The sequence below is a fragment of the Macaca nemestrina genome, chromosome 15 (genome assembly GCF_043159975.1).
Source record: "Macaca nemestrina isolate mMacNem1 chromosome 15, mMacNem.hap1, whole genome shotgun sequence".
NCBI lineage: Eukaryota > Metazoa > Chordata > Mammalia > Primates > Cercopithecidae > Macaca > Macaca nemestrina.
The window spans coordinates 96297488-96319468 of NC_092139.1; the positions used below are offsets into that span (position 1 = coordinate 96297488).

The 21981-nt window shown below is 45.3% G+C and overlaps 1 protein-coding gene across 5 annotated transcripts in view; it reads right to left on the reverse strand.

The window, feature by feature from the left end:
* LOC105487285 (checkpoint kinase 2) overlaps positions 1 to 21981 on the reverse strand; it is a 53734-nt gene continuing 31753 nt past the window's right edge. For 2 of the 5 annotated variants that reach the window (XM_011750733.3, XM_071080329.1), the window contains exons 8-12: positions 16384 to 16445; positions 12754 to 12853; positions 9200 to 9286; positions 7978 to 8141; positions 6289 to 7509 (exon numbers count right to left, since the gene is read on the reverse strand). In XM_011750733.3, the coding sequence (XP_011749035.1) occupies positions 7143 to 7509; positions 7978 to 8141; positions 9200 to 9286; positions 12754 to 12853; positions 16384 to 16445 (780 nt within the window). In that variant the 3' untranslated portion in view covers positions 6289 to 7142. Of the gene's footprint in view, positions 244 to 1402; positions 1472 to 3145; positions 7510 to 7977; positions 8142 to 9199; positions 9287 to 12753; positions 12854 to 16383; positions 16446 to 21981 lie in introns of those variants that run through there. The other 3 variants (XM_011750736.2, XR_011614039.1, XM_071080330.1) reach the window with 3 other exon arrangements.

Below are 21981 nucleotides of genomic sequence, written 5' to 3' on the forward strand. Positions count from 1 at the left end.
CCAGGTTCCATCAGTTTTTTATTTGTACATCAGTGACTGTGAAAAAGCAATTATTCCCATAATTAAAATACAAATTATAAAAAACGGACTTAAAGAAAAGAAAGATGACAGAATGAAAGAAGGTACATTTCTTTCATGTTCAAACCATGGAGTTCACAATACAGCAGCACACACAGCCAGGCGCTTTGTGGTCTCGGCACCCTCAGCTTCTCCTTCATGGGGCCGCTTTCGACTAGTAGAAGGCTGAAAATAAATGGAGAAATGTTCAAAAGAAAATCACTGGCTTCTTTAAGATTATCAAAGTTCCCCAATACACTTCCAGTAAAGTGGGGGCATTTGATGTGAAGTTCTAGTACCAAAAATTACTGGTTGTCATCATTGACAACTGAGTCCTCACCACAGCCCCGAACTCAGATATGCTTATCTAATAGATATTTCTCTCCCTTATGGTTTCTGACCTCTGAATGATGTATACTGAAAGCAAGTAGCATAACCAACTTCCTCTTGATTATCTTCTTCTAAATATCAAGTTTAAAAGGACTATAATTCCTCTCAGTTGAAGCCCCAGGTCTTGCTGTTTTGCGGGAAGACAATCTTTGGGCCTTAGTTGTTTTCCCATATATAAAATTGGGAGGAAGGCTGGGTGCGGTGACTCATGCCTATAATCCCAGCACTTTGGGAGGCCGAGATGGGCAGATCGCTTCAGATCAAAAGTTAGAGACAAGCCTGACCACCATGGCAAAACCCCATCTCACCTAAAAATACAAAAATTAGCTGGGTGCAGTGGCAGGCACCTGTAGTCCCAGCTACTCGGGAGACTGAGGCAGGACAATTGCTTGAACCCAGGAGGCAGAGGTTGCAGTGAGCTGAGATTACACCACTGCACTCCAGCCTGAGTGACAGACCAAGACTTTGTCTCAAGAAAAAATAAAAACTGGGGACAGGAAATAGTGGGAAAAAGGAGAGCTACCACTCAACAACAACAACAACAACAACAAAAAAGCAGGACTGGAATTAACTTATACTTACAAAGAACTTTAAAGAATAAAATTATAATCAAGGAATCAACTACTGATCCAAATTTTAATTTTTCCAACAAATTTATATTTGAGCCTCTAATAGACTCTTTCAAAACTGCCTTGCAGGTGACCTTTTGGATGACAATCCCTGGCTGTGCTTATCTGTCTATTATGTGTTAGATATTAAATGTATCCTGCATTTTTAAATCTAAGGGTGCTGGAGTGGATCAAGTTAAAACAGAGTTTTTACTACATTAAAACTGAAACAATGTTAAGCAATTGCTACTCAGGAAAATCTTCAAACACATCATCTTTGCTTATCAGCTCCTTAAGCCCAGACTACATTTAGTAATCATCAGGAATACAAATGCCTGGGCTAGAACCTGGGGTAGAGCTGTGGATTCATTTTCCTCAGACAGCAGATCTTGAAACTTTCTCTTCATGTCTTCATCCTGTGAAGGAATTAAAAATATAAGTAGCTGTGTCTGAAGGATAGAAAGCTCCTAGAAGGACAGGGCTAGCATGCCCCTGGAAAGAGGGAGGAAAAGATGTCCGTCCAACAATCATCCCCTTGATGAAGATCCCACAGCGAAGGCATTATATGTTGCCCCCCTCAACCTTCCCAGAGGAGTCTAATTAGCAGTCAATGCTCCATCAATCCTGGCTGACTCACATCCACATGCCTAAAAGCTCTCAGTGGGTCAATCACAGCCTCCAGCAGTCAAGAGTTTCTCAATTAGTATCCCAGATCCTGAGAAAGATGGCAATCAGGAGGCCAGAGGCTGGGCCTGACTCCATGTACCTCCTCAAATCCTTCCGGGACCACTCTCCACCTGCTGCCCCTGCCATGAATGAGGCCAGTCACCCAGGCTATCCTAACAACCAGTCCAGCACCCTAGGAAAATTCACCCAGCAGATACCATACAAATTGTCAGAAGTACTTGAGCCCACAATATCCCAGAGCTCAGGTCTAATGAGAAAGGGAGACAATAAACAGAACAAAGCATTACAGGTGTTTCATGCTGCAGGAGCGGGAGATGAGGAGGGCACAGACTGTGTATAAAAGTAGCTCCCACCTCTCTGGATGCTCACTTCTGCAGGGTTCAAGGATTTGCATTAGGAAACCCTGAGAGGTGGTCTGGTGCAGCTCTCCTCATCTTCACCAAGGTAAAAGGAACATCTATAACTAGGAATGTGGCCTTTGAGTGCTGGCCAGAAGCCCAGTTCAGCTTCTCACAGGTGGCATGTGCAGAAAACAGACCCAGAGTGATCTGATTCCAATGCCTCATGTACTTTCCCACCCAACTCCAGCCCCACTGAGCCAAGCATACCACAGTGGGCAAAGGGAGAGGATACAGTAAAGTCCTCCACCATTTGGCAATTTGATGGATATGGAAATTTTACAACACTAGGTTGGGCATGGTGGCTCATGCCTATAATGCCAGCACTTTGGGAGGCCAAGGTGGGAGAACTGCTTGAGGCCAGGAATTTGAGACCAGCCTGGGCAACATAGTGGGACTGTGTCACTACAAAAAAAATTTAAAATTAGGCCGGGCACGGAGGCTCCCACCTGTAATTCCAGCACTTTGGGAAGCCAAGGCGGGTGGATCACCTGAGGTCAGAAGTTTGAGATCAGCCTGGCTAACATGGTGAAACCCTGTCTCTACTAAAAATACAAAATTAGCCAGGCATGGTGGTGCATGCCTGTAATCCCAGCTACTCAGGAGGCTGAGGCAGGAGAATCGCTTGAACTCGAGAAGCAGAGGTTGCAGTAAGCGGGGATCACACCACTGCACTCCAGCTTGGGTGACAGAGTGCAACTCTGTCTCAAAAAAAAAAAAAAAAAAATTTAAAAATTAGCCAGACATGATGGCATACACCTATAGTCTCAGCTACTTGGGAGACTGGGGCAGGAGGATCACTTGAGCCTGAAAGTCATGGTGCAGTGATCATGCCACTGCACTCCAGCCTAGGTGAGAGAGCAAGACCCTGAGGAAGGAAGAAAGGAAAGCAGCAAGGAAGGAAAAAAGGGAGCAGGGGAGGAAAGGGGGGAGGAAAGAGGGGAGGGGAGGGGAAGAGGAGGGGAGGGAAAGGGAGGGGAGGGAAGGGGAAGGGGAAGGAAGGAGGAAGAAAGAAAGAAAGAAAGAAAGAAGGACCAGGCACAGTGGCTCACGCCTGTAATCCCAGCACTTTGGGAGGCCGAGGCAGGGCAGATCACTTGAGGTCACTCTGTTTTAAGTTTCTCAGTGTAGCTCCCCATTGCCATATGACAGCAGCAAGCTCATCTGGATTCCACTCCACACCCTCTCATGGCCTTACTTAGGGTCTCAGTTATCTTGCAGTGTCACTCTCAAAAGTCCATCTCTCAGCAGCCCTTCAGTGAAGCCAAACAGAGGGGTCACAAGCCTAATCGGGCCTATATTTAAACAAGTAAACAGGTCAGGCGCAGTGGCTCATGCCTGTAATCCCAGCACTTTGGGAGGCCAAGGTGGGTGGATCACCTGAGGTCAGGAGTTCGAGACCAGCCTGACTAACATGGTGAAACCCCGTCTCTACTAAAAGTACAAAAATGAGCTGGGCATGGTGGCAGGCACCTGTAATCCCAGCCACTTGGGAGGCTGAGGCAAGAGAATCACTTGAACCTAGAGGCAGAGGTTCCAGTGAGCTGAGATCATATCATTTCACTCCAGCCTGTTAGACAAAAGTGAGACTCCGTCTCAGAAAACGAAATAAATAAATAAATATTGATTTTCTTCAGGATGTCTACAATTATTCCCAAATATTAAATTAGCCAGGAACAGTGGCTCATGCCTATTATCCAAGCACTTTGTGAGGCTGAGGCGGGAGCATCCCTTAAGGCCAGGAGGTCGAGGCTGCAGTGAGCTATAATTGCACCAGTGCACTCCAGTTTAGGCAACAGAGGAAGACCTTGTCTCCAACAATAAATGAAATAAAGATTAAATGATAATATCCCTTAAAAGCAAACAGAAGAAATCCTCTATTTCAGGCAGTAAATACAAGGCAGAGAGTAGATATAAGGGATGCTCCCAAAACTGGGCACTCTGTTAATGACAAAACAGAGACCAGAATCCACATTCCCAACACTCAGTCCAGCGCCAGACCCACAAAACCATTTGGTTTTTTTTTGAAAACACTGAATTTTCCCAAAATAAAACCCAAACTATCACTAACAGATGTTTTAGATGGTCAGTCTTCATCTTTGTCTTCATTCAATGCTCATTCCTCCTTTTACTGCAAAAACAAAAGGTGGATAAAAGAGTGTTCCAGGGAGACCCTGCAACAGAGTTGAACTTCACCTTCTCCTTGGTTGTTAATAAGTTTTCTTTGAGACAAAGAAGTACAAGAAAAATAGGCTATGCTTGCTCATAAATTTCAGGCAGATGCAAACCCTGTTCCCAGGCTCAACTGGCCAGCTCTATTTTTTTGTTAGAGATGAACACAGCTCCTGTACCTCTACATTTAGACCCAAGAGTTTCCCTATTAGGACACATGAAAAGAGCCAAAAGACATGTTTCTCTTTTTCATCAAACTTAAAATCCCCACATGCAAAGGCACCCTTTGTTTCCAAACCCCTTTCCTCCAGGGTCCTGCTGTTTCAAATCTGTGTGGTCTATTAAATGCTAAATCGTCTGACAGATTTCTTCTGGGGAGACTGTAGTTTCCAGGGCAACATCCAAAACACATATATCTGTCTTTTTTTTTTTTTAAGGATTTGTTGTTCTCAACCTGAGCTGGCCTGAGCAAAACTGTTAGGTGTAGAGGATTGGAACAGAGAATGGGGACAGTCTTCCCAGAGTCCCAGAAGTATGGGGCTGAGGCTGGATTGTCCAAGGAGTTCCTGGACCAATAATCCCCAGAGAAACAGCATGTAGCTCAAGTAACAGCCTCTAGAGCTCAAGCTACCTGGTTCTGTCCCCCATCTCCACAGAAAACAGATCGATACGGTTTGGCTTTGTGTCCCTACCCAAATCTCATCTCAAATTGTAATCCCCAGGTGTTGAGAGAGGGACCTGTTGACAGGAGACTGGCACATGGGGGCGGTTTTCCCCAGGCTACTCTAGTGATAGTGAGTGAGTTCTCACAAGATCTGACAGTTTCATAAGAGGCTCTTCGCCCTTCACTTCCTTCACACACTCTGTCCCCTGCCGCCATTAAGACATGCCTTCTTCCTCTTCCACCATGATTGTAACTTTCCTGAGGCCTCCCCAGCCACGTTGAACTGTGAGTCAATCAAACATCTTTTCTTTATAAATTACCCAGTCTCAGGCAGTTCTTTATCGCAGCGTGAGAGCAGACTAATACACAGACCAAAAGAAAATTAATAGAAAGGGGCATGGCTGTGCTGAATGGAACTGCTCATAACAGAAGACCAGACATCTATCAGAAAAACTTGCCCAATGCCATAGCTAATTCCAAAACTAAAGATTAACCCAGCAAAGCCACAATGTACTTCCAACTCTTGGCAGTTCCAAATGAGGTCAGCATTTAATAATGGCAGCCCCAACCCCTAGCAGGAACACAGCAGTAATACAGATGAAAGGTGCAGGTGATAGCCTTCACTAAGGACACGTTTACTCACCTGAATGAACAAGCAGTAGGACCCTTTGTACCCAGTCACTTGGGCTTGAGAAACAGCTGGATTCTCCCTAGGGAGGCTGCCCTCCTCCCCTCCCGCAGCTTCCCTGATTTAAGGTTGAAGATGGCTGGAATGCACCCCACCTATGAGGAACGGTGGACATGGCTGGGGCTAGAGCCAGAACAAGCCCTCAAAGGAACACAGGCCAAACTGGAGACTCAGGGCAGTCAAGTGGAACCAGAACAGGACAGAAAGTGAGTTTGTACATCCAACAGCCATGAGTAACATCGAAAAGGTTCTAGCCTGGCCAACACAGTGAAACCCCATCTCTACAAAAAATACAAAAATTAGCTGGGCATAGTGGCATGCACCTGTAATCCCAGCTATTCGGGGGGCTGAGGCAGAAGAATCGCTTGAACCCGAGGGACAGAGGTTGCAGTGAGCTAAGATCGCGCCACTGCACTCTAGCCTGGATGACAGAACGAGAACCTGTCTCAAAAAAAAAAAAAAAAAAAAAAAACAGGTTGTAACCCATCCTCTAAGATATCCACCGTATAGCTAAAACAATTAGATTAAGCAGACTTAACAAAGTAAACATGTTTCTGTCCTCTGCCTCATGTCTCTTAGGCAGCAGAGCTTCCCATGTATTATATGCTAGCAGGCACTATCCCACACCCACCTGAAGCCACGGGTGTCTTAAGGCTTCTTCTGTCGTAAAACGTGCCTTTGGATCCACTACCAACAACTTCTTGACAAGGTCCAGAGCTAAAGCAACAATTGGGCAAATCACAGTGAAAAGGATAAATATATTAAATCGTAATAGTATGCCAGAATTAACAGGCCACCATCCAGAAAGAGCAGAGAGGGTCTGAGATCATCACAGAGTCAGCAGACAGGGCCCCCTAATCTTCCTCACTCTCTGTATTCAGAGTACTATGAGAAGACCAGGAATGATAATGACACTCCCTGTCTCCTGCTGCTGGGATGTCAGTCACGACCTCTTCGCTGCCTGTTCCCTCTCTTGTTGCCTGTTGACTCAAGGTCAAACTAATTAAAGCTAAACTTCCACCCAATTATAAGATACTTGGGATACGTAGCAAACTCTCCCTGACATCTACAGATGGATGGGTGAGAGTTACTCAGCCAGGGAGAGGCTTCCTGGAACTGCAGACTTGTCAGAAATAAAACTTGACTACTCCAGCAAGCAACAAATGCACGCTGGCTTGTATATTACAACACTGTTATTCCTTAAATATTCTGACATTTAACACAATCACCTATGTTATATTATTTGACATTTAATTTTCTACTTTCTCTTTGGGGAACTAAAGTTGCCAGGATAAATTATAAAATACAAGGTAACTAATGACATCTAGTTTTTACATGCTTGCTTACTCAAAGGAAACCCTGTAACTAAAAAGTTACAAGTGCACTTTTTTGGGCACTAAAATAGGTACCAGGCACTTGTGTACATTATACTTAACCCTTACAAAAACCTTTTAAGGTAGGGATTATTGAGGTTCCCTTTACACAGAAAGAAATTGGAGACAGAGGTTAAATAACTTGCCTAAGGCCACACAGCTAAGTAGTAGCAGACCCAGGACCTGAGTGCACACTCTTAATAATTTCCAGTGCCTCTCAAATGGTGTGAAACTAACAACAGAAAATAAGAACAGAATTGACAGGAGAAAACACCATGGAATTTGGAAAGAAACTCCCACCACAGCAAATACACATTTTAGCATACCACAAATTCTTAACCCTTTCGTATTCATACCCTTCTCTGAGACCTCTGCCCAGACTTCAGGAATGAAGTTGTATTTTCCACTGGTGATCTGATCCTTCAGTGACACTTGAGTCCTATGCTCAGAGAAAGGTGGATACCCACTAAGGCTTAATATTGGTAGAGAGAGAAAGGAAAAGAAATCAAGTGGCATTCTCAGTGGCATTCAGATATGAAGATTTCTTTCTCAGCATAATGAAAAGTCAAGATTTTTCTTTATATCAATGGTCAAAAAGTGAGCTAGGCTGGGCACAATGGCTCATGCTTGTAATCCCAGCACTTTGGGAGGCTGAGGCAGGAGGATCACTTGAGCCCAGGAGTTCGAGACCAGCCTGGGCAACATGGCAAAACTCCATCACTACAAAAAATAGAAAAATTAGCTGGGCATGGTGGTGTGCACCTGTAGTCCCAGCTGGTCAGGAGGCTGAGGTGGGAGGATCACTTGACCCTGGACGCAGAGGCTACAGTTAGCCAAAATCAAGCCACTGCATGCTAGCCTGGACAACACAGCAAGACACATTTGTGACTTCATTTAATCACCTCCTACCAGTCTGTGAAGCAATGAAAATGTTTCTTACCAGATAAAAAGAATAACTCCTAAACTCCAGCAGTCCACAGCACGGTTATATCCAGCAGTCCCAACAGAAACAAGAACTTCAGGAGCCAAGTAGGTGGGGGTTCCACATAAGGTTCTCATGAGAGAGGTCTCCCCCAAAATTTTGGAGTGCCCAAAATCAGTAATCTAAAATTCAGTACAAAAGGGGATAATGTTGAACTATGTCATAAATAAAAAGATTAACATAGTCTGCCAGTCCAAGAAGACATGTAGGCTAGATCAGTTTCTATTGTACAATTCACACCTGCCATTAATCTGGAATCTACAGATTCATGTCTTTGCAAGTTAAGACATTTAATTTTGCTTAAATTAAAATTCCTGAGCCTAGGAATATCAACACTCAGGCTTTCCAACTTAACCTATGTCCCCTGTAATCTTACAAAAAGCTTATTGCCATTATCACAGACACTTCAGGATTCTAATTAGTTCTATGTGGTTCTTAGGCCCCAGTGTCTCAAACTTGGCTGCACTATGGAATACCTGGGGAGCTTGGAAACACATGCTTATAACTGAGTGCCACTCTCAGCTTCTGAGGTAAAGCCTGGATGTCATAAATCCTAACAAGAGATTCTAAAGTGATGCCAGGCTTGAGAAACACGGAAAGGCAGGGCACGTGATTACTCATTCATTCATTCATTCATTCATTCATTCATTCACCTATTCTGAGATGATGTCTCGAACTTTTGCACAGGCTGGAGGACAGTGGTGCGATCTTAGCTCACTGCAACCTCTGCCTCCCGGGTTCAAGTGATTCTCGTGCCTCAGCCTCCCAAGTAGCTGGGATTACAGGCACCCACCACTATGCCCAGCTAAATTTTTGTATTTTTAGTAGAGATGGGGTTTTGCCATGTTGGCCAGGCTGGTCTCAAACCCCTGACCTCAGGTGATCTGCCTGCCTCGGCCTCCCAAAGTGCTGGGATTACAGGTGTGAGCCACCGTGCCCAGGCCACTAGTCCATTTAGACCCCTCCTCTCTCTCTCTCAGCACAAAGGTCACTTGCACACAACAGAGCTCAATAAATGCTCATTCAAATCTAGATAAGAGCAATGTCACCCGATCTCTAAAATAATTGGTAAGAGGTCAGATTCTCAACCTTTTAACACTCCCACTTTTTATTTGAGGAATTAAAAGTTTCTGAACAAGAATCTACAGGAATAGCCACATACAGAATGCCAATTTCTTACCTTTATAAGACAGTCCTCTTCTTGAGATGACAGTAAAACATTCTCTGGCTTTAAGTCACGGTGTATAATACCGTTTTCATGAAGGTACTACACAGAAAGGCAGGCATGACCCTCAGATTCATGCAGTAGATAAGTAGAATCAAAGTTACCAACACACACATCTCACAGCTGGGTGAAACCGTAAGCCGTGATACACACAATCATATTGTCCAAAATCATAGAAAACTGTTGGGGTAAAGTTTACAAATTTGTTTGAGAAGATCTTTAAAAAGCAGGGAAATGAAAAAAGCAACTTAGAACAATCAACCTTTCATTTCACTTTAAGATAATAAACAACCCTTCACGTGGCAGAAATGTAAGGTGTCAATTTCAATACAAATACAAATGGGTAATAGAAAATGTTTTGCGAACATACCAAATAAACACAAAAATTCAACCAAAATGATATATTTGGTTATTGCAGTCCTGGGAATATTTTTAAAGGGAATCTATACAAATATATATTTGTAAATTATCTGTTTATGTGAGTTAACCTATTCCTCAATGCAAAGACTTTGTCTTTGAAAACTCTATTGTCTGAAATAGCATATAAAAATGAACAAACACCAACATACTATGCCACATTTCTTTTCTTTTCTCTCTTCTTCTTTTTTCTTTTCTTGAAACAAGGTCTCACTCTGCCCCCCAGGCTGAAGTGCAGTGGTACCATCTTAGCTCACTACAGCCTCAACCTCCTCGGCTCAAGTGATCCTCCCACCTCAGCCTCGTCAGTAGCTAGGACCATAGGCACAATGCATGCCACTTCAACCAGCTAATTTCTTTATTTTTTTGTAGAGATGGGGTCTCACAATGTTGCCCAAGCTGGTCTGGAACTCTTGGGCTCAAGTGACCTACCAACCTCAGCCTCCCAAAGTGCTGGGATTACAGGCATCAGCCACCATGCCTGGCCATTTTTTTTAGGAAACAAAATTTTCACATATCCACAAACTGTACTCAATTCATGTTAATATTCTTGGCTACTTAATATAAATAAATGGAATAAACCAATAAGGGAGCAATACACTGAGTAGGTGACAGCTACTATTAAAAATGCTTGCGTTGTACCCCATAACATGTACACCTACTATGTGCCCACAAAAATTAAAATTAAATTTTTTTTAAAAAGGCTTGTGGGCAGGCACGTTGGCTCATGCCTGTAATCCCAGCACTTTGGGAGCTCAAGGCAGGCGGATCGTTTGAGGTCAGGAGTTTCAAACCAGCCTGGCCAACATGGTGAAACCCCATCTCTACTAAAAATACAAAATAAAAATAAAAATTAGCCAGGTGTGGTGGCAGGCACCTGTAATCCCAGCTACTGGGTAGGCTAAGGCAGGAGAATTGCCTGAACCCAGGAGATGGAGGTTATAGTAAGCCGAGATCGTGCCACTGCACTCCAGCCTGGGAGACTCAGCCTGGGAGACAGAGCGAGACACCGTCTCAAAAAATAAATAAATAAATAAAATAAAACAAAAATAAATTTAAAAGGCTTGTGTTTAGGGGTTTCAGTCTTCTCTAGATGTCCCTCTGGGCTAGAACAAACATTTTCTGCAAAACCTTCACCGGGAAATGGATCTGGTGAAACCTCCAGGGAGGGCAAACCTACGTAGACCAATCACAAAAAAATTTCTCTTGGGCCGGGCACGGTGGCTCACGCCTGTAATCCCAGCACTTGGGGAGGCCGAGGTAGGTGGATCACCTGAGGTCGGAAGTTCGAGACCAGCCTGATCAACATGGAGAAACCCCGTCTCTAAGAAAAATACAAAAAAATTAGCCGGGCACGGTGGCGCATGCTTGTAATCCCAGCCTTGGGAGCCTAAGGCAGGAAAATCGCTTGAACCCGGGAGGCGGAGGTTGCAGTAAGCCAAGATCGCACCACTGCACTCCAGCCTGGGCAACAAGAGCAAAACTTGGTCTCAAAAAAAAAAAAAAAAATTTCTCTTGATCCTCACTCTGTACAAGGATTGCTCCCAGTCACTGCATTTCCTGCATGGAGTGGATTTTCAAGAAGAGACTGTGGAAGGGAATGGCCACAACCACATTTGGTCTGGGAAATGGTGATGTTCCTCAAAGCAAGTGCCACCAGCTATTTTTTTCATCTAACACTCACTGAATAGAGACGGCTATGTGCGTGCCCTGCCGGCCAGCCCACTGCCCTGAACAGGATGCTGCACCTGAAGGGAAACACCTAGTTCTGAGCCATGGGGGACCAACCCATGTCACAATCATCACAACTTGCAGCTTTGCCCTTAAACCTGCCCAGCTCCCACTCTGAGTTAAGAGAGACTTCTACAAGGATCAAGGAGAACTAATGAACCTAATGATCAAGACCCCTCCAGAAATACCTCCAAGCTAAAGTTAGGCAACATAGGACCATGCTATCTCTTTTTTTAAAGACAGAGTCTCACTCTGTCTCCTAGGCTGGAGTGCAGTGGCATGACTGTGGCTCACTGCAGCCTCAACCTCCCAGGCTCAAGTCATCCTCCCACCTTAGCCTCCAGAGTGGCTAGGACCACAGTTGCCCGCCAGCATGACTGGCTATTTTTATTTTTTGTAGAGATGAGGGCCCCACTATATTACCCAGGGTGGACCTAACCTCTTGGGCTCAAGTGATCCTCCTGCCTCAGCCTCTCAAAGTGTTGGGATTACAGGCATGAGCCACTGTGCCTGGCCTATTTATTTCTTTAATTCCCTTTCTTACTTTCTCTTAAGTTACACAGTGAGAGTTTTTTCTTTTTTTTTTTTTTTTTGAGACAGAGTCTCACTCTCTCGCCAGGCTGGAGCGCAGTGGCGTGATCTCAGCACACTGCAACCTCCACCTCCCGGTTCAAGTGATTCTCCTGCCTCAGCCTCCCAAGTAGCTGGGATTACAGGCATGCGCCACCACGCCCAGCTAATTTTTGTATTTTTAGTAGAGATGGGGTTTCACTACGTTGGCCAGGATGGTCTCGCCCTCTTGACCTCATGTTCTTTCCGCTTGGCCTCCCAAAGTGCTGGGATTATAGGCGTGAGCCACTGCACCTGGCCAGTGAGAGCTTTTTCATCTCAGTGAGAGGAGTGGGACATTTTTGCCAAGAAGAGAACAGCAAACACACAGATTCTCTTCTGAGTTTGTTTTTTGGTTTTTTTTGAGATGGAGTCTCGCTCTGTCGCCCAGGCTGGAGTGCAGTGGCCAGATCTCAGCTCACTGCAAGCTCCGCCTCCTGGGTTTACGCCATTCTCCTGCCTCAGCCTCCCGAGTAGCTGGGACTACAGGCGCCCGCCACCACGCCCGGCTAGTTTTTTGTATTTTTTTTATTAGAGATGAGGTTTCACCATGTTAGCCAGGATGGTCTCGATCTCCTGACCTCGTGATCCGCCCATCTTGGACTCCCAAAGTGCTGGGATTACAGGCTTGAGCCACCGAGCCCGGCCTCTCTTCTGAGTTTTAATCGATGGTCCCTCAATTTCTGCCTAATTCAGGGAGTAATTCAACTAAAAGAAAGTCATCTGTCAAAATAATTGAGGGCTTCTCTTACCTGTACAGCCAAGAGCATCTGGTAAAAATAGAGCTTGCAGGTAGCTTCTTTCAGGCGTTTATTCCCCACCACTTTGTCAAACAGCTCTCCCCCTTCCATCCTGAAACACAAAGGCAAGGAAAGGGGTTCATTCCCTGGGGGAATGCACTTGGACAGAAGATAATAAAACAAACAAAACAAATTCATTAAGACAAGCAAACAGTTGACATTTTTATTCACTTTTGACTCCCATTTTTAAAACTAATGAGGTAATAAGCCTTATTCACAATCAGATGTCCCAGTTGGAAACTAAGGAATGAGATGAAAGAAGTGGGCAATGGAGGCACTTGGGGAACTTTAAAAAATCCGATTCAGTAGCTTGGAAGTGGGGCCCAGGAGTTGCTTTTGGTTTTTTTTGGTTTTTTTGGTTTTTTGGGGTTTTTGAGACATTTGCTCTGTCACCCAGGCTGGAGCGCAGTGGTGCAATCTTGGCTCACTGCAACCTCCACTTTCCAGGTTCAAGTGATTCTCATGCCTTAGCCTCCCAAGTAGCTGGGATTATAGGTATGCGCCACCAAGCCCAGCTAATTTTTGTTATTTTTTTTAGTAGAGACAAGGTTTTGCCATGTTGGCCAGGTTGGTTTCAAACTCCTGGCCTCAAGTGATCTGCCCACTTTGCCCTCCCAAAAGTGCTGGGATTACAGGTAAGCCACTGCACCCAGTCAGGAGTTTGCATTTTTATCACACACCACAGATGATTCTGAGACTGATGTACAAGAGCAAACAGAAATTTACAAACAGACAACCAGGATCTGAACCCCAACTCTACCATTTCCCAGATTTTGGACTTTGGGCAAGCTATTTAACCTGTCTGAGTTTGTTTCTACCACTTAAAAAATGGGGATGATACCATCTACCTTGATGGTTGTTATAAAAATTAAGACATAACTGGGCCGGGCGCGGTGGCTCACGCCTGTAATCCCAGCACTTTGGGAGGCCGAGGCGGGCGGATCACAAGGTCAGGAGATCGAGACCACGGTGAAACCACGTCTCTACTAAAAATACAAAAAATTAGCCGGGCGCGGTGGCGGGCGCCTGTAGTCCCAGCTACTCAGGAGGCTGAGGCAGGAGAATGGCGTAAACCCAGGAGGCGGAGCTTGCAGTGAGCCGAGATCGCGCCACTGCACTCCAGCCTGGGCGACAGAGCGAGACTCCGTCTCAAAAAACAAAAACAAAAACAAAACAAAACAAAAAGACATAACTGATGTAGGAAAAGCTCCTGGCACTGGTGCTTGGCAAGGTTATTCTTTTATTTATTTATTTATTTATTTTTAGATGGAGTTTCACTCTTGTTGCCCAGGCTGGAGTGTAATGGCACGATCTTGGTCATCACAACCTCCACCTCCCGGGTTCAAGCGATTCTCCTGCCCCAGCCTCCTGAGTATCTAGGATTACAGGCATTCCCCACTATGCCTGGCTAATTTTGTATTTTTAGTAGAGCCAGGGTTTCTCCATGTTGGTCAGGCTGGTCTCAAACTTCTGACCTCAGGTGATCTGCCCACCTCAGCCTTTTCAAAGTGCTGGGATTACAGGCGTGAACCACTGCACCCAGCCCTGTCTTATCACTTTTATTAAACTGTGTTAACTAGATTCAGTCAGGTAACAATCTCCTATTTGATAGCAGTAGATATTCCTTTAAGATCCACAAGGGGCTGCAGGCTCTCCTAATGCTGTGACCAGGGGTGTTGTTTACCATATAGTCTTTTTTCATATGTTTTTTGAGACAGTCTTGCTCTGTCCATCACAGCTCCTAACCTCTGCCTCCCAGGTTCAAGTGATTCTCCATGCCTCAGCCACCCGAGGAGCTGGGACTACAGGCATGTGCCACCATGCCTGGCTAATTTTTGTATTTTTATTAGGGAGGGGGTTTTGCCATGTTGGCCAGGCTGGTCTTCAACTCCTGGCCTCAAGGGATCCGCCCACCTCAGCCTCCCAAAGTGCTGGGATTCCAGGTGTGAGCCACCACACCCAACCTGTTTTCTATATGTCTTAATGATCACCCTGCATAGATACCATTTGCCAACTAGGAGCAAAGCATTCTGTGCCTGCCACAATAGCTGCTCCTAGAAACACTTAATATTTATGCAGGAGCAGATATCAAGACAGCTATCTTCCAGAAATGAGACAGGAAGTTATTCTGATTACACCAAATAACACAAGACATTATCGCCACTGAAATAAACTACCAAAACACTGAGAGATACTCAGGAGCCACCATGCAACCTGGTCCTGGGTTGAAAGGACCTGCGTAGAAAGGCCTACCCAGGTAGATATTTCAGAGTAGAGTCGTCCCTCAGTATCTAGGGGGAATTGGTTCCAGGAGCCCTCTCAGATACCAAAATTCATGATGCTCAAGCCCTTTATATAACATGGCATAAGATTTGTATATAATCTATGTATATCATCCCATCTACTTTTTTTTTTTTTTTTTTTTTTTTTTTTGAGGCAGAGTCTCACTCCCATTGCCCAAGCTGGAGTGCAGTGGCACAATCTCAGCTCATTACAGCCTCGATTTCCCAAGCTCAGGTGATACTCCCACCTCAGCCTCCTAAATAACTGGAATTGCAGGCACATGTCACCATGCCTGGCTAATTGTGTGTGTGTATGTGTGTGTGTGTGTGTGTGTGTGTGTGTGTGGTTTTTGTTTTTTTTTTTTGAGATGGAGTCTCACTCTGTGGCCCAGGCTGGAATGCAGTGGCACAATCTCAGCTCACTGCAACCTCTGCCTCCCGGGTTCAAACGATTCTCCTGCTTCAGCCTCCTGAGTAGCTGAGATAACAGGTGTGTGACACTATGCCCAGCTAATTTTTGTATTTTTAGTAGAGACCGGGTTTCACCATGTTGGCCAGGCTGGTCTCGAACTCCTGACCTCAGGTGATCCACCCACCTCGGCCTCCCAAAGTGCTGAGATTACAGGCATGAGCCACCGTGCCCGGCCCTGGATACTTTAAATAACCTCTAAACTAATTACGAAACCTAATACAATGTAAATGTTATGTAAATAGTGGTTCTACAGTACTGTTTAGAAAATAACAAGAAAAATGTCTGTTCATGTTTGGTACAGATACAACCATCCATTTTATTTTCCTAAGTATTTTCGATCTGAGGTTGGTTGAATACACGGATGTGGAAACCCACAGTTATGGTGAGCCAATTATAACAATATTGCCCCATGGTGAGTACACACATGTGCCAGGTGCTCTGCTGGGGGATTTCCATCCCTCAAAGCATCTAATTCATACAAGGACTCTGCATGTGGGGGCTCATTATAATCCCCATTTAACACTAGGAAGACGAGACTCAGAGAGGTGACATAAACTCACCCATGGGTGGTCAGCTAGTCAACTGCAGAGTGGCGTTCAAGCCCAGGTCACAGATCCAGGACCTGGAGTCCCAACCACCTATCTTTGGAAACATTGGAGGGTTTTTAGGGTTGACATTAACTCCCTACACACAGACTTTGTGAGCCCCACTACTAAGTACATACATTGAGGTCCCCCAGAATGAGAAAGGTAAGCCTACATTAGATTCTTTGGTGGCTTTATAAGCATTTGAATGGGAACAGAAAGTTGTAAAAAGTTTACTACTTACAATTCCAAAACAATATAATAATCTTCTGCATCAAAAAAGTTTTTAATCTTGATGATGCAAGGCTAAGAAGAGGGGGAGAAAAAAGGGAAAGTAGTGAGAAACTCCCAAGAGGAAAACCACAAGAGCTTAGAACTGTCTGCCCAGAGGGACAGGGAGGCCAAGACCAGGCATTTGGCCCCCTGCCTCCAGAGGCTTGGAAGTTCAATCAGGGGAGAAGGCAGATAGAATCTAGCCGACTCCTCAGTGAGAACATGCAAGAAATTTTCCACCTCACCATGATGGTGAGAGACTAGTTCATATTTCACATGCAAGGATGCTACCTGGGAATGAAGGCTGGGTCTCTTCCCAGTCTTCTTCCTCACTGCCCCAGAGCAGAGGTACTCAAGGACAGCCTAAGGAACCCTGAGGGAGACTGACAAGTAGCATGAATAAAAGCGGTCAAGTAGGAGCCCAGCCATGCTGCCAAACAAGGGTTATTTAAGCTCCGGGCAACTGGAACCTCCAGGCAACTGGACCCCATGGAACAAGATCCTACCATTTTTTGAAGGAAGAGGAAAATTATAATTTTATAAGAACTCTAAAACACGGCCGGGCGCGGTGGCTCAAGCCTGTAATCCCAGCACTTTGGGAGGCCGAGACGGGTGGATCACGAGGTCAGGAGATCGAGACCATCCTGGTGAACACAGTGAAACCCCGTCTCTACTAAAACTACAAAAAACTAGCCGGGCGAGGTGGCGGGCGCCTGTAGTCCCCGCTACTCGGGAGGCTGAGGCAGGAGAATGGCGTGAACCCGGGAGGCGGAGCTTGCAGTGAGCTGAGATCCGGCCACTGCACTCCAGCCTGGGCAACAGAGCGAGACTCCGTCTCAAAAAAAAAAAAAAAAAAAAAAAAAAAAAAAAAGAACTCTAAAACACACTTGGGCGGGGGGGGGCAGAGAGACACAGAGAGACAGACAGATACACACACACATACACACACACACACCGCCCCCATGGCTGACAGTTCCTGACCACTGATCAATGCAGAATGCATGGAAGAACACTGAGGGTAAGGGAGAGAGTACTGCACATTTTAAAATGCCTATACAATATCATGACTTTACACTTAGCGTACCTATTTTTTTATTATTTTTATTTCTTTTTTTTTTTCTTTTTTTTGAGACAGCCTCATTTTCTTTTTTTTTGAGACAGAGTCTCACTTTGTCATTCAGGCTGAAGTGCAGTGGCGTGATCTCAGCTCACTGCAACCTCCACCTCCCAGGTTCAAGCGATTCTCCTGCCTCAGCCTCCTGAGTAGCTGGGACTACAGGCGTGCACCACCACACCCAGCTAATTTTTGTATTTTTAGTAGACAGGGGGTTTCACCATGTTGGCCAGGTTCGTCTTGAACTCCTGGCCTCAAGTGATCCACCCGCCTCAGCCTCCCAAAATGTTGGGATTACAGCAGTGAGCCACCATGCCCGGTGGGCATGCCTATTGTTTTTACGATAAAAAGGACAGAAGACAGTTAAGCTCAGTGGGTAAATAAAAGATTTGGTGAGTATTCATCAGCACAGAGGAGGATTGTAGTTATATCAGAATTTAAAAAAGCCATCAGATTTTTTGGTTTTAGATTCAAAAGAGTGGTAAAACTTGCCAGATTGATCTTCCTATAATGTGTATTTCATCATATTCATCACTCATCACTCTGATTAAGATCCTCCAATGGAACCTTCCCACAATATATGAATGAATGCCCAGTTTTCCCACCATAGATGGGTCTTGGAAGCATAATGTTGAATGAAAAAGGCAAGTCACAAAAGACTTCAAAGAGTATGATACAAGTCGAGCATCACACATACAAAAATCTAAAATCTGAATGATCCCAAAATCCAAATCTTTTTTTTTTTTTTTTTTTTTTCCTGAGACAGAGTCTCACTCTGTCGCCAGGCTGGAGTACAGTGGTGCGATCTTGGCTCACTGCAACCTCTGCCCCCGCCGGGATTCAAGCAATTCTCCTGCCTCAGTCTCCCGAGTAGCTGGGATTATGGGTGCCTGCCACTGCGCCCGGCTAATTTTTGTATTTTTAGTAGAGACACGGTTTCACCATCTTGGCCGGGCCGGTCTTGAACTCCTGACCTCGTGATCCACCTGCCTCAGCCTCCCAAAGTGTTGGGATTACAGGCGTGAGCCACTGCGCCTGGCCCCAAATCTTTCTGAGAGCTGACACAACACTCAAAGGAAATACTCATTGGAGCATTTGGGATTTCAGATTTTTGGATCTGGAATGCACAACCAGGAAGTACAATGCAAATGTTCGAAAATCCAAAAAGATTCAAGATCCAAAAACCTCTGGTCCCAGGCATTATGGATAAGGGACACTCAATGTATACCATTTTTATAAGGTTCAGAAACAAGCAGTAAAACTGTATTATCTAGGGATACATATATATATGTGGCTTTACAAAAGCAAGGGGCCGGGCGCGGTGGCGCACGCCTGTAATCCCAGCACTTTTGAGGCCAAGGCGAGTGGATCACCTGAGGTCAGGAGTCCACGACTAGCCTGACTAACATGGTGAAACACTGTCTCTACTAAACACAAAAAAATTAGCTGGGCATGGTGGTGCATGCCTGTAATCCGAGCTACTTGGGAGGCTGAGACAGGAGAATCACTTGTACCTAGGAATCACTTGAACCCGGGAGGCAGAGTTTGCAGTGAGCCGAAATCACGCCATGGCACTCCAGCCTGGGCAACAAGAGCGAAACTCCATCTCAAAAAAATAAAAAAAACTAAAATAAAATAAAATTACATTACATTAAATTAAAATAAAAAAGCAAGGGACAGGCCAGGCACAGTGGCTCACACCTGTAATCCCAGCACTTTGGGAGGCCGAGGCGAGCAGATCACCAAGTCAAGAAATCGAGACCATCCTGGTCAACATGGTGAAACCCTGTCTCTATTAAAAATACAAAAATTAGCTGAGCGTGGTAGCATGCACCTGTAGCACGCAGCTGCTCGGGAAGCTGAGGCAGGAGAATCTCCTGAACCCGGGAGGCAGAGGTTGCAGGGAGCCAAGATCACGCCACTGCACTCCAGCCTGGCAACAGAGCAAGACTCTGTCTCAGGAAAAAAAAAAAAAAAAAAAAAAAAGGCGGGGGATAGTACACACAGCATTCAAGGTAATGGCATTACCTCTGGGTAGGATGGGGAAAACATAAACAGGCAGCTTGAGTCATATGGTCAGGTTTTTGTGTTTTTTGTTTTGTTTTGCTTTTGTTTTTGTGACAGGCTCTCACTCTGCTGCCCAGGCTGAAGTGCAATGGGGTGATCATGGCTTATTGCAGTCTCGACTTTCTGGGCTCAAGTGATCCTCCCACCTCAGCTTCCCAAAGTGCTGGGATTATAGGCATGAGCCACCATGCACGGCTGTAAAAAGTACCTTTTAAAGGAGAATAAAGCCAGGAGCTGTGGCTCACCCCTGTAATCCCAGCACTTTGGGAGGCCAAGACAGGCAGATCACCTGAGGTCAGGAGTTCGAGACCAGCCTGCGCAACATGGCGAAACCCCATCTCTACTAAAAATACAAAAATTAGCTGAGCGTGGTGGCGGCTGCCTGTAATCCCAGCTAGTCTGGAGGCTGAGGCAGAATCACTTGAACCCTGGAGGCGGAGGTTGCTTTAAGCCGAGATCACGCTACTGCACTCCAGCCTGGGCAACGGAGGGAGACTGCATCACATACATACATACATACATACATACATACATGCATACATAAACAAATAGGAGAGAAGAAAAGCCACACATAGAAAAGGAACAGAGAGAAGGAAAAATGGGAACTGCTTGGTTCTGGTTGGCTTCATAATGGGCAGTGCCAGTACCTATCCGAAAATGGGTGGGGTCTGGAGCTAACAGAGCATGAAAAGATACCTGATAGTCAGAACCAGTGTGAATTATCTCCTCTAGTGTCCACTACCTCCAGGGTCATTGACTGGGGCTGTCACAGCTAAAAGGGTCTCTCTACCAGGAAACAGAAGCTACTAACCCACACCTTCCATTTAAGTCACACTGGGAAAGCAGTTCAGGGAATTAATTATCTCTGTCACTCTCCAAGTGTGTTGTCTGTGCTGAAAGCTTTAGGAGCACGTCTCATTAAATTATCACACTGACCTTGTGACATAAGTATTCTTACTGTCTTCATTGTACAGCTGAGGAAACGGGGGTTCCAATAAGTAAAATAAACTTTTCAAATGACTTCTCAGTTTCTTTGATAGTACTGAGATAGGAACCCAGGTCTGTCTCCACACTAAAGTCACATGAGAGAAGGAAAGGACAGCGCTATCTGTGCTTACCACTGCCTGGGTCCACAAAACAGCCTGGCATGATAAGTGTTCAAAAACTCTCCATATCAATCTCTGACTGCAAAGTTCCGGCTCTCTTGGCCACTAGACTCTACTTATTGTCCCCAAGCATCAAAATGCACTCATGAGCCCATGTTTAATTCCCAAGAGTTCCATGTGCCCTTGTAAAATGCAAATAAATATGTCTAGAAATCTTTTTTAGGGTTTTGAATTCTTCTCTATTGCACTGGACACCGGATCTGTACAAATGTTGTGTTTGAAGATCATCTGACATCAGAGAAAATTCCCTGAGCATTTGTGTTTATCTTTTTTTTTTTTTCCTGAGACGAAGTCTTGCTCTGTTGCCCAGGCTGGAGTGCGGTAGCACAATCTCGGCTCATTGTGAGCTCTGCCTCCCGGGTTCAGGCCATTCTCCTGCCTCAGCCTCCTGAGTAGCTGGGACTACAGGCGCCCGCCACCACGCCCGGCTAATTTTTGTTTTGTTTTGTTTTGGGTTTTTTAGGTATTTTTAGTAGAAACGGAGTTTCACCATGTTAGCCAGGATGGTCTCAATCTCCTGACCTTGTGATCTGCCCGCCTCAGCCTCCTAAAGTGCTGGGATTACAGGCGTGAGCCACAGTGCCCAGCACATTTGTGTTTATCTTAAGGGTAGGTCTGATGCAACCCCACCCCAGAAAATTGGAGGGCTCCTCTCTCCCAGAAGGGCATGGTGGCACATGCCTATAGTCCCAGCTACTCAGGAGGCTGAGGCAGGAGGATCGCCTGGTCCTAGGAGTTTGAGGCTGCAGTGAGCTATGATTGTGCCACTGCACTGAAGCCTGGGTGACAGAAAGAGACGGTCTCTAAAAATACTTGTGTGTGTGTGTGTGTGTGTGTGTGTGTGTGTGTGTATGTTAAAGAGAGACTCCCCATCTCTTGGAAAAAGGACCTGGCAAATTCAGGGAGGACGAAGAATTTGCAAAAGAAACAGAAGCCAAGCAGGAAGGTCAGCCACTCAGGTTCTCATGGGTTTTCAGGTCCACCCACTGAGTTCTAAAGGAACCTGTTGAAGTACTGTGTCAACAACAGTAATTGCTCCTCAGTTTCTACTGACTTTTTGGGGGGATTTGGAGAGGTAGAACAACAGAGAAGAAACCTTTTTGCTGTTTGGAGGTTAAAAGCCAGAATAAGGCCAGGTGCGGTGGCTCACACCTGTAATCCCAGCACTTTGGGAGGCCAAGGCGGGGGGATCACGAGGTCAGGAGATTGAGACCATCCTGGC